Source organism: Bos taurus, chromosome 6, assembly GCF_002263795.3.
Source record: "Bos taurus isolate L1 Dominette 01449 registration number 42190680 breed Hereford chromosome 6, ARS-UCD2.0, whole genome shotgun sequence".
NCBI lineage: Eukaryota > Metazoa > Chordata > Mammalia > Artiodactyla > Bovidae > Bos > Bos taurus.
In genome coordinates, this window is record NC_037333.1 from 29,425,472 (window position 1) to 29,438,236 (window position 12,765).

Here is a 12,765-nt window from a genome sequence, read left to right on the forward strand (position 1 = left end):
TACAGACATATTTTTCTGGGTTCAAAAATACACTTCACTGTTTATCAGCTAGTTGACCCTGAATAACTTTACAAATAATCTCATTGTGCTTTTTTCTTATCATTAAAATGAAGATAATTATAAACACCTATGTCATGTTCATGTCAAGAGTTTAGGGTGTGTATGTTATGTGCTATTACTTGATAAATATTAGGTAACATTATTGGAAAAATCTAATTTTTTACCTTCTAAGTAGCAAGACAATGTTTCACAACATAGGGTGACATATCCCTGAGACTGTTTTCATATTTTCTTCTTTACCACCACCTTTGGAATATAATGATGCTCGAGGAAGCGTGGGTTGACACCTATTAAGTTTCAGGCATAGTGGTAAAAGTTCTCAGACATGCTATGTCACTGTAGAAATCGTCACCCTGAGAAATGATTTAAAATCTCACAGCACATCCAGTTTGCCTATAGTTAAATAAAATTTCAACAAAAATATTATCTGAAAGGCATTGGGTTAAAAAATTGAAATTCTTGAAGTACAGTATACACAATAGATGTGTACAGTATGCTTTTGCTATTTTTTAAACTACAAATCAGTGCCTCCAACCATTATTAGATCAGAGAATGAGGAGTTTAAAAAAAGATCTGTGACGTTGTTTTCTGACTTTCTCAGTGCTATAACAATTAGTTGAATTCTTAGAGTAATAATTGAAAAGGAAAACAACAATCTGTTAGATCAATTTATTAGAATTTCCCCAATCATTAATTCTAATATTTCATTAGATTTTTGAAATTTATGTAAGATGTGCACCTAAATTTCTTGAACAGTTCCTTGAATTTTAGTCTGTAGAAGATATACAAACTGTACTGTATTAAGAGTCTGTTCTATTCAGAATCCTGGGCCATCATAGTGATTCTGATTCTACAGGTCTCAGGTAAGCCAAGAGAAGGCATACTCAACGAGACCCCATGTGATTTTGAGACAGATGACGTGCAACTCCACTTTGAGAAAACTAGGACTAGATTAAAAATATTTAATCCCGATAGGTGTTTATTATTTCTATAAAATATGGTGCTCATCCATAAGTTAAAACTCCAAAAGAAAGTGAAGTAAACACAGTTCACATTCGCATGCTGTATTTAAAACCTGCATAAACGCCCTAGCATTGCTTGATATCCAGGTGCAGTGGGTGTCGGTATGTCTATATATCTCCCTACCACAGACTTCCTTCTTTATAAATGTGGTTCTCAGTCTTACTAACTTTATGACCTGAGGAACCTCAAAGTAACTCACAGTGATGAAAGTAAGATATTTAAAACTTATTACATCCTGCTTCCCTCCATACCAGGCCCCTGCTCTTTGAAGTTTTTAAAACAAAATAATAAAAATTCATTTATTAATATTACACATATGTCTACTTCTTAAATATATACTGGGTGCCTACCTTGTTTCAGACATAGCCCAGGTATGTAGGATGAACTGAACATACACAGAATTTACCGTCTGATGGGAAAAGTTGTTAAATGGAATATTCACATAGAATGGTCTATGGTAGAAAAGGAAACATCTTCAAACTACTGAAAATAAGATGACATTTGTAAGAAGTATTTTAAGAAAGGATTTATGATATTCTCTCACTTTAACTTAAATAAAATAATGATATAAAATGGAGCTAGAAAGAGTCTTTTCACAATATTGCTTATTAACAATCTGTAAAAAAAAAAAAAAAAATTAAAGCCAGTCAGTTGTGTCTGACTCTTTGTGACCCTCATGGACTATACAGTCCATGGAATTCTTCAGGCCAGGATACTGGAGAGGGTAGCTATTGCCTTCTCCAGGGGATCTTCCCAACCCAGAGATCGAACCCAGGTCTCCCGCATTGTGGGCAGATTCTTTACCAGCTGAGTCACCAGAAAAGCCCAAGAATATTGAAGTGGGTAGCCTATCCCTTCTCCAGGGAATCTCCCCAACCCAGGAATTGAACCAGGGTCTCCTGCATTGCAGGCAGATTCTTTACCAGCTGAGCTACCAAGGGTATAATCAGATTTTTAAAAAGAGATTCCTATGTAGTTATTGAAATGTTGACGTAGAAGTATATTTACTGACAAGAAAGACTGTTAAAATATAATTTTTGTACAAAGGGATAGTTTACAGAACATTTTAATTACAAAATTCCACTACAAGGACAAAAAGGGTTAAAACAAATAGCTAGTAATAGAAAAGGAATCTTGAGGAGACACTAGAAAGGAAAACATGCTAACCAGAAGGTTTAAGAATCATCCTTTCTATACAGATTGCAAAGATAAAATATTGCTGCATAATCTTTCTAAAATGCTTAACACTTTAACATGTAGTCAAAATACATGCTATCTTAACAAAACCACATTCACAAGAACAAAAAGTACAGTTAGCTCATATTAAAGATTTCATCTCTGCAAACTGAGTTAACAGACAACACTGAAAGAACATATAAAGGCTGCCTTCATATAATGTGACCCAAATGACTAAAAGCAGTGAGATGATAAATGATTGCTTTTAAGAAGCATTAAATAAATGGATAATTAAATGCACGGAGAAGGCGATGGCACCCCACTCTAGTACTCTTGCCTGGAAAATCCCATGGATGGAGGAGCCTGATGGGCCGAAGTCCATGGGGTCGCTAAGAGTCGGACACGACTGAGCGACTTCACTTTCACGCATTGGAGAAGGAAATGGCAACCCACTCCAGTGTTCTTGCGTGGAGAATCCCAGGGATGGGGTAGCCTGGTGGGCTGCCGTCTATGGGGTCACACAGAGTCGGACACGACTGAAGTGACTTATCAATAGCAAAAAATTAAATGCAAATCTGAGACAGGCAAAGAGTTCTTTCTATTTGCTTTTGCTAAAATAATCAAAGGAGTAATCTATGTAAATTGTATAATTACTACTTAGGAGTCAGTTACTCGTATAGATGTCTTAATTTCTTATGAAATGAAAATTGTTATCAAACAATTCACAATATTTCCAAACACAAGATAAAATTAAAGTCATTGACTGATAATTTGGAGACTATTAAATAGAGAATGGGGTAAGAGAAGCAGCAGCAGGAGAATAAATACATTTGATTAGACTCATATTAAAAGCTTAAGAATAGAGTTAAAAAAGATTATAAAATCTAAAGTGTGGTACAACTGCCATACAATACTAGTGTCAGGTGTACAACAACGTACCACACCTCCTTTATCCATCCTGTGCTGGGCACTTCGGTTGTTCTGTATCTTGGTCATTGTAAATAATGCTGCAGTAAACACAGAGGTGGATATTCTTTTTTTCAAGTTAGTTTCTGTTTCCTTGGATAAACACCCAGAAGTAGAATTATTTGATTTCATGGTAGTTCTGTCTTTCAGTTTTTTGAGGGATGTGCATACTGTTTTCCACAGTGGCTGCACCAATTTACAATGCACAGGGGTTTTCTCTTCTCTACTTCCTCACCAGGATTTATCTTTTGTCTTTTTGAGAATACCCATTCTATCAGGTGTGAAGTGATATCGAATTGAGGTTTTGATACCTATTTCCCTATTGATTAATGGTGTTAAATGTTTTTTTCATGTACCTGTTGGTCATCTATATGTCTTTCTTTGGAAAAATGACTATTCAGATCATCTGCTCATTTTTGAAAATAGGACTTTGGTTTTTTATTCATTTTCTGGCTAACGAGTTGCATGTTGTTGTTCAGTCGCTAAGTCGTTTCTGACTCTTTTGTGACCCTATTGACTGTAGCCCACCAGGCTCCTCCGTCTAGGGGATACTGGAATGGGTTGCTATTTTCTTCTCCAGTGGATCTTCCAGACGCAGGGATCAAACTTACATCTCCCATGTCTCCTGGATTATCAGGCAGATTTTTACTGCTGAGCCACCAGGGAAGAGCTGTATTAGCTCTTTATATATTTTGGATCATCAACTCCGTATCAGATATACATCTAATAAATATTTTCTTTTATTCAGTAGGTTCCCTTCTCATTTGTTGATGGTTTCCCTTTGCAGTACAGAGCCTTTTTTTTTTTTTTTTTTTGGATGCAGTCCCTCTCATTTATTTTTCCTTGTCTTTTTTGGTGTCAAATCCAAAAAAATCATCAAGACCTAAGTTAAGGAGCCTATCATCTATGTCTCCTTGGAGGAGTTACATGGTTTCAGGTCTTACATTCGTATCTTTAATACATTTTGAGTTAATTTTTTGTGTACAGTACACAAAAGATTATGTAGCTATTAGAAAGATATGGCAATGGCACCCCACTCCAGTACTCTTGCCTGGAAAATCCCATGGACGGAGGAGCCTGGTGAGCTGCAGTCCATGAGGTCGCTAAGAGTCGGACACGACTGAGCAACTTTGCTTTGACTTTTCACTTTCATGCATTGGAGAAGGAAATGGCAACCCACTCCAGTGTTCTTGCCTGGAGAATCCCAGGGATGGGGGGAGCCTGGTGGGCTGCAATTTATGGGGTCGCACAGAGTCGGACACGACTGAAGTAACTTAGCAGCAGCAGAAAGATCTGGAAACTGAATCAAGAATTTAAACCTCCCAACAACCGGAAGTCTAGTTTCAGATGGCTTCACTGGTCAATTCTATCAAAAATCCAAAGAAGAATTAATATCAATCCTTCTCAAATTCTTCTAAAAACAGGAGAGGAGGAAACACTTCCAAAATCATGTTATGAAGCGAAAATGTCCTTGATATCAAAACCAAACAAGGACACCATAAGAAAAGAAAATTACAGGTCAATATCCTTGATGAACATATCTAAAAATCCTCAACAAAATATTAGCAAGCCGAATCCAACAATGTATTAAAAAGATTATACACCGTGATCAAATGAGATTTACTCCAGAGATGTAAGGATGTTACAATTTCTACAAGTCAACCAGTGCGATTCACCATATTAACAAAATGAAGGATGAAAATCATATCATATCAATCAATGAAGAAAAAGCATTTGACAAAATTTAACATCCATTTGTGTTTTTAAAGAACTCTCAACAAGTACAGAAAGAACATACTTCAACACATATTTTCCTATGAGATAGATTTACAGATTTTTCAGGCAAATTGCTCAAACTTCATGAAATAAAAATGATCATCATGCAGCAGTGTGACTTTCGTTCAATTACAAAGGCTTAACAGGTCATATCCTACAGTGAAGTGAAGTGAAGTGAAGTCGTTCAGTTGTGTCCGACTCTTTGCGACCCCATGGACTGTAGCCCACCAGGCTCCTCGGTCCATGGGATTTTCCAGGCATGAATACTGGAGTGGGTTGCTATTTCCTTCTCCAGAGGATTTTCCCAACCCAGGATGGAACCTGGGTCTCCCGCATTTTAGGCAGACACTTTACTGTCTGAGCTACCAGGGAAGCCCTATCCTACAGTACATTTATTATATCTTAAAGTACACTTTAGCTAAACTTAGTTTTGATTTTTTTTTCTTGGTAACATTCTTGTCATTTCAAAACTACAATAAATCATTTTAAATTTGTGATATACATATTGTTTTATATGTCACAGTGAAGAGAATATTAGAACCCACTATCACATTAAAACACATAAAGAACAATCTTTATGAATAGGGATAATTCAAGAAAATTATATCTCAAATATGCAATGTACTAAAAAAGAGCTGTGACTCTTCAAATTTCATTTAAAGATGACATATAATTATCTGGTGCCACAGAATCTACTAGTAATCTATTTTGCTCTCATTTTCTTTTTTTTTTTTTTTCTCTTTAGATCTCCAAATATCTCCAGAATTAACAAAATTTTGAGTGTCTTCTCTGTTCTACCTCATCTTCACCAGAGGGCAGGCCGGAGCAAGAAGAGAAACTGAAATTCATATCATACAAGTTTGTACTTCAAGTATCTTGGGTAAAAAGATTAGTGGAAGAAAATACGAAAGCACCACGCTGTCCAGTAGTGCTTTGAGAATGATCCATTCTACCACTGTCCACAGTGCTATGATAATAAATAATATGAATCAATGCCCATTTCCTTTCTCAACCAAAACTGGTTTAAAGGGTATACTGGTTAAAAATACACAGGAATAAAATGTGAATCAGAGTTTGAAAATAATATTAATTTTTAAGCTTTAGTGATCCTGAATTGTAGGTTTAAATAGATAACTTATTTTTATCACCTAAGCCTTGAATCATTTAACTCAATTTAATAATTCAAATTACTATCTAACAAGTACATACAATTCACAAGTCCTGACTTCAATTTTCATTGCCTAGCCCTCTTTCACACTAAGACATTTTCAAACAAGCTTTCTATGCTGTTTGCAACAGAACTTAAAAATATATATATAAACAACATGAAACTCAATCATTAATAAAAAGTTGGAATATGTGGCTAAACTCTTGAAAACAAAATATAAATACAACTTAGACACAAAAATATCAAAGCAAAATCTCATGCATTATTAAAAAAGAGTAGACTTTCAATTATTAATAGTGATGTTAACTACTCAGGAGTGTCCTCCTTCAAGAGTCTGAGAAGTCATAGGAGAGAGAGACAATGGAGGCTTGGTGGTGAGTCCAGGGGCTAGCATGCTATAGAAGGGCATGCAATGCCAAGTGAGAAACCGTGTCACATGTGGGCCTCAAGCAGTGGACTCAGACTTGACCAGGATATCGGCTACAACAGTTCAAACCTGGCTTAGCTATTGCCTTGCTCTGTGGCCTTAGCAAGTTGCTTAACAGAGGCTGTGGAGAGTGTTAGAACACACTGGCTTTCTATGAGAACTGGATGAGCTATTTCAAAGAAAGCACCTATCACAGTTCCCTGAACATACTGAGTGAATAATAGTAAATTGTCATTGTTATCTGTGCTGCTAAAGCTTCTGTTTTTTGCCTTTTTTTTTTTTGCTTTTGTTCATATTTTTCTCTTTCCCTCACTCAACTGTTTTTGTCCCTTATCTCTAAGGCTTCATCTCCTAAATGTTTCTACTTCTCTTCCTTTTCTTCTTTCCCCGTCCTTTTTCTCACCCTGATTTCTCTCTTTTTCTTTAATTCCCCTTTCTTTTATGTTATTTCCATTAACTGCCTTTTTAGGTTCATCACTGCGCACAAAAAGTCTATAAAAATATTGAGCTTTCTGGTTTAAGAAACACAGATAGTTTGTTCATGGCTAATACATTGTTACTCATTTTCTTTTTTCCCTGTGGTAAAAATGAATCATTAAATTCATTCCATCTACATAACACAATGGCCAAGAGCACTGGAAGTACCTTCAGCAACAGAGCAATCTTGCTGGTGAGACAAATCGACTGCATGTGGAACATAGTGAGACAAATCAACTACATACGGAAAACCAAAAACAGTGTATGCAAACAATAAAATGGATGTCACAGTGCCACACAGAATTGTCAAATATAACTAAGTCTCAGGTAGGAGACACAGGAGGGAAGATGGCCAGGAGTGGCAGTAATCAACCAATAACTTCTATGGAAAACATAAGCACCAAAACCAGGGATTCTGACAGTTGTTTCATTTCAGTGGTTCATTGTTGACACTATTGAATAGGGTAAGAAAAACACATTAGTTTTACAATGTTAGAGACATGCTAGAGACTATAGAAACCAGGGCCGTAATAATAAAATATTTTGTTATAAATGTTTCCATTTGCTGGCAATTGTTTCTCTCTTCACTATACTTAACACATCCATATCACCACATCACTCAGCTTCTGTAAGACAATCATGTTTTCAACATTTTATATCAGGCAAGCTCTGCCCAGAGACCCTACAACATCTGGGTAAAAAGTGAAAACTTCAATAATTCAAGTGTTTTATATTCTGAGATGCTATGAGTTGAGCAGATCATTAAAAAATGAAATATTACATAAATGGGACCATATAACATGTACATTTGTTTTCCAGGTAACTAATATAGAGTTATGAGCCCAAGTAAGCATCATAATTGATTATAATAGGAGTTATAGTTCTTTGGACATCACATTTATATTCCTTAAGGGTAAAACAGTAGCTACCTTTCCCTCAGGTTTTAATGCTTTTGAGTTTTGAGAAGCTCAACCAAAATGTTCACAGATATTAAAAACCTTTGAAAACACTCTAAAACACAACATGATTACAAGTATCTTAGTAAAAATGTCAATATAAGAAATAATAAACTTTACAAGCAAGTAACCACCATGTTTAAAGATAGTTTAACATCAAACTGAATCTACCTTCATAAAAAAGCAAAATCACAGCTAATAGGATCATTTTAAAGGTCAAAAATATCTCTGTGTTTTAAAATACTTAGTATGTCTGTTTAAATCCACATTTTTGGAAAAGAAACTGAACCATAGCCTCTCTGACAATAATGTACACCAGGACATGGCAGACTGCCAAGCCAGGAGCTTTGGTTTTATTCCGTGATGTTTCTATCAATGCTCTGTTTCACAGAGTTCTGAAGCTAATCAAAGTGGATGTTTTACTTGCCATCACACCAAAACTTACTCCACAGCTTTGCAAAGCACTCCCAAGACAGCTTGATGTGTAAAAGTACTTTGAACAGACATCCATGTAAAGAAGAGACGTGACAATGAAGCCAGATAGATCAGAAACCAAATCACCAGGTTCATGCTATTCTTTCTCCCCAAAGAAAAAACCTGGAAAGCATTTAGGATCTCTGTTTCTAATCCTTTCTGTATCCTCTAATTGGATAATGGTTAAAGGATACTTTAGTGAGGAGTTTACTGACCTTAAAAATGCAAATATATTGCTGTTTCAAACGTTTAAATGTTTGAGGAATAAAATAGAATATGTATATTTTAAAACTTAACTTACAATACACTAATATTAACTAATGTCATCACCAATGAGTTTAAAGGTCTATGATGAAACAACATGGAATAATGATAACCTGCAGCAAAATGAATTAAAACAAAATCTGAATATCAGAAAGCTATTATATGGAGTTTAAACAGAAAAACTAAAGAAACAACTATACAAAACCTGCAGTGCTGTTTACATGGTTCTGTTTAAAATTATGTGTTATGATTCATAGAAAAGTTTTCTAAGATAGCAAAAATGACATGAAGTACTAAAGAATACTTGTCTTAGTTTCTCTGACTGTATACTTTACTGTAAAACAATTTATAACCTTCCTGATTAAATGATTTAGAAACTAAATCTTCAAAACACTGATTCCTTCTAATATTTAAATCATTAATGCATACTTTAAAATATTTTTATATTGTAAATATCGTACTTGTGAGAAAGTAACTTAGAGTTCTGTAATCTATGAATTGAGACTTACATGTCACAGATAGCAAAAGAATTTACTATGTCAAAAACTACAAATTATACCACAAAGACTTTACACAGCCATAACACTTGATTTTAATCATGACCGTACTGGAAAATGTGTAAGGGCAAACACAGGCCCCCACTCAACACACGGACAACACAGAAGTTGAAATAAGGTATGCACAATATTTAGCAGTTTAAAAGTAACTTCAATCATACACTGCAGGGACAGCTAAGCTAAACTATCTGCTTGTCATGCACAGTAATTTTCATGCACAAAGTTTTTGAACCCCCTAAACTGTACTGTTCTCCACCCTCTATGTCAAGAAGGACTAAGTTCCATCATCCCTTTTGTGTGAGCCAGAAGCATCTTAACTGGTCTGGCTTACATTTCTGGAGGGGGATAAATAGCCTCTGTAAGATAAAAAGCATCTCCCACTACTCACTCGTGATTTCTGTATGCTTGCTAAGATCGTTGCCAGGTTCCCTGGGATGAGACATGAGGAGGATGCACAGAACTGCTAGGGGTGTCCACTAAAGAGCCCAGCACCGTAGGCAGCTCTAATCCTGCACCTGTGATGTGTTATTCACCAGTTAAGAAATGCAGTCCAGACGGTGGTTGCCTAATACAGCTCAGCTGTTTTTCTCAGTACTCCCTTTGATTATGAGCTGGCAAGAGAGATTATTCTGTTCAGGCACTGAGCTATGTTCAAGATACATGGCATATGACAGTGGAAAGGTGAAAGAGAAAAGAAACCTTAGAATCAAAAAAATAAATAAAAAGAAAAGAAAAAAATCATTGACCACAGTGTATTATGTAACATTTCCAGATGGTTCAAAGCTGCCTCTGATTATACGCAAGGCAGAAAAACATACAACATTCAAGTATCTAGAAATCTATTTTTGACATTATCCTTTTGACATTTAGAATGGTATATCAACATGCAACTCTTGGGTTTATTTTAAAATAAGCATAACTTCACAAATTGATCAGCTACACAAACATTTAAAAATCTTTCTTTAAAGAGGTTTACCTATTCTAGATGTCTAACTCCTTTTGCTGGCAAAACTGAAACCAAATGATTACCATTAATTTTATCTTTTTATTAAGTCCACCATATCACTGGACTTGACTCAGAATTTTTTATATAAAATTTATATTTGAAACACAAATATCTTATTCATCATGGGTGGCTTAAGACAGCAGAAAATATTTATTTTATCCAGCATTAAATTGCTGGCAAGTCCAAATTGATTTAAGAAATATTTATCATACACAAAGCTATCTACAAAGCACTCTGATTTCATAGAGGTGAAGAAGAAATGGCCACTAATTCATAAACCTTAAAATCTAACCCAGAAAAGTGAATAAAAGTTATTTTTTCAGTTATTGTTGTTGTTTTGTCATAAAAGGGCTGCTGACCATTCACTCATACCAAAATTTTCACTCTTTTTCCATTTACACTCTATTATATAAACACAAAACCATCTGTCCCCTAGGCCAGTGTCCATGCCATTTTAAATAATCTAAAAAGTTACCCAAAAACCAGACACCCTTTCCTAGTAGCAGATGGTTAAACATTCATTTATATATACAAAAAGAGTTGAAATGAAGAAAATATATCAACTTAAAATCTTACATATAAAGTATATACTAAAATGTTTAAAAATATTTTTTATTTTCATTACTTAGACATTAATTACCTACTAAGAAAAACAGTATATAAAAACACTAGAAAAATTACATATGATATATATTAGGAGTAATAGGGTCAAAGGAAATTCCTATGGTCATAAAAGCATTCTCCCTCATTAGAATCTGACACATCTTAGAGCTTTCCTTTATATTTGGACAGCAGTGTTAAAGATAATACTGCGTTTAAAGTTCCAGATAACACTGTGAGGCTAACTGGAGAAGGATCAAGGTTTGTGGTAGTATGCCACAAAACGTTGTATTAATATTTTCCTAACTATTCCCATACTCTGGTCTGTGCATCAGAACTAAACAAGAAAACCGAGTTGGGCTCTGGGTATTTATATGACTAGAAAAAATATATATAGACTACTGATGTTTAAATATAAAAAAAATTTTTTTCTGAAATTATACTTAATTGACCATAAAATAGTATTGAGATTCTGAACCACCATCAGCTTTGTTTGATTTTTTGGAATAAGATTGTCAAAGGCAAAAGTCTTATTGATGTTTGAGCAGAAACACCAAGGAAAGATCTGAATTGAGACTCTGTTATTGTAATGATTTTGTTATCTTAAATCTGGGTATGACATACATTGGAACATTCTGGCCTGATGTTTCTCAAGCTTTCCCTCTTTCAATAAACAAATGGCTTCAGTTTTCAAAACATTCTTCAAAAGCAATCTTACTTTTAAAATTTTGTAATTGTATAAAGCCTAGCAAACTAAATGGCCCAGGTTTTGAAAAGTCTGATCTTACCTTCAAATTTTCCTTCTTTGTAGTTCTTCAGCCAACTTGTAACTCCTCAACGATGCCAAAAATTACCTGCCCATACATCATATTCTAAAGTAAAAATGTTTTCTTTCTCCTTTTTAAAATAATTATCAATATGGTATCTCAACCAAACCATCCAAAAAACCCCTGAATCTAAGATGCTACAAGTAACTCTCTCTCACAAACATGGTTATTCTCAGCCACACAACAAAAGGCAGACATATCTTTGTGTATAATGTTTTTCTTTTCACCCTGAAATATTTTGATAAATTGGTATATGATTTTAAATTTCAGTATCAGAGTAATAAAAAATATATACTTACTCATGTTCTATTTAAATGATCAAAGTACTCCCAACAATTAGTAATAACATTAATATAGGAGAAAAGGACAGTAGCTATTTTAAATGACCACTTCAGTTAGAAAGTTTCCCACTTTGACAAAGAATATTTTAGACCAAGCAAAATATTTTACCAAAATTAAAGAATTTGTTCTTCAGTTATTAAGAAGTCTTTTTCTAAGTTCAGCTACAGAAGGTCTTATCTCTACCTAAAAACTCAGATATTCAGTATGGGAGGCAAGAACTCTCATTTTTTAATGAATCAGAGATTGGCAAAACTTTGTCAGCTTTAACTGTAACAGCCATCAAGCCTGCTGATCCTCAGTAGGAGTGAAGTCTCATTGACTTTTGTTTTGTATTTTCCTTAAAGAAAGAGCATGAGGTTCTTTCAGAATGAATAGACCTCACTTGTGATAAATGATGGTTATTTATTTTCAACAATGAAGGTTACTTATTTTCTTCTCATCTTTCTTTGCAGACACAAAACTATTTGCTTTCATCACTGAAACCACAGTAACTATTTGGTGGTAACATGAAAATTTCCTAGTGGCTCTCCGTCTCTACCATCATATCAAATAGCCTGGCCAGGAAAGGATCAAAATTGTGCTAATTATTAATTAGAGAGATAATCTGGAATTAAACAAATCCCTCTAGTAGCTACATCCCCCCCAATTTTTCATCCCAGTCCTTAG

General features: G+C 34.7%; 1 protein-coding gene across 30 annotated transcripts in view; it reads right to left on the bottom strand.

Annotated features, from left to right (window-relative positions):
- The window catches only part of BMPR1B (bone morphogenetic protein receptor type 1B), a 449,057-nt gene that overhangs the window by 54,107 nt on the left and 382,185 nt on the right, over positions 1–12,765 (bottom strand). For 8 of the 30 annotated variants that reach the window (XM_059887365.1, XM_059887376.1, XM_010805972.4 and 5 more), the window contains 2 exons: positions 11,719–11,784; positions 9,713–9,935 (listed from right to left, as the gene is read on the bottom strand). The exons of 16 other annotated variants lie outside the window; for them this stretch is intronic. In XM_059887365.1, the coding sequence (XP_059743348.1) occupies positions 9,713–9,767 (55 nt within the window). In that variant the 5' untranslated portion in view covers positions 9,768–9,935; positions 11,719–11,784. Of the gene's footprint in view, positions 1–224; positions 454–1,433; positions 1,536–9,712; positions 9,936–11,718; positions 11,785–12,765 lie in introns of those variants that run through there. 6 more of the 30 variants (XM_059887379.1, XM_059887370.1, XM_059887369.1 and 3 more) reach the window with 5 other exon arrangements.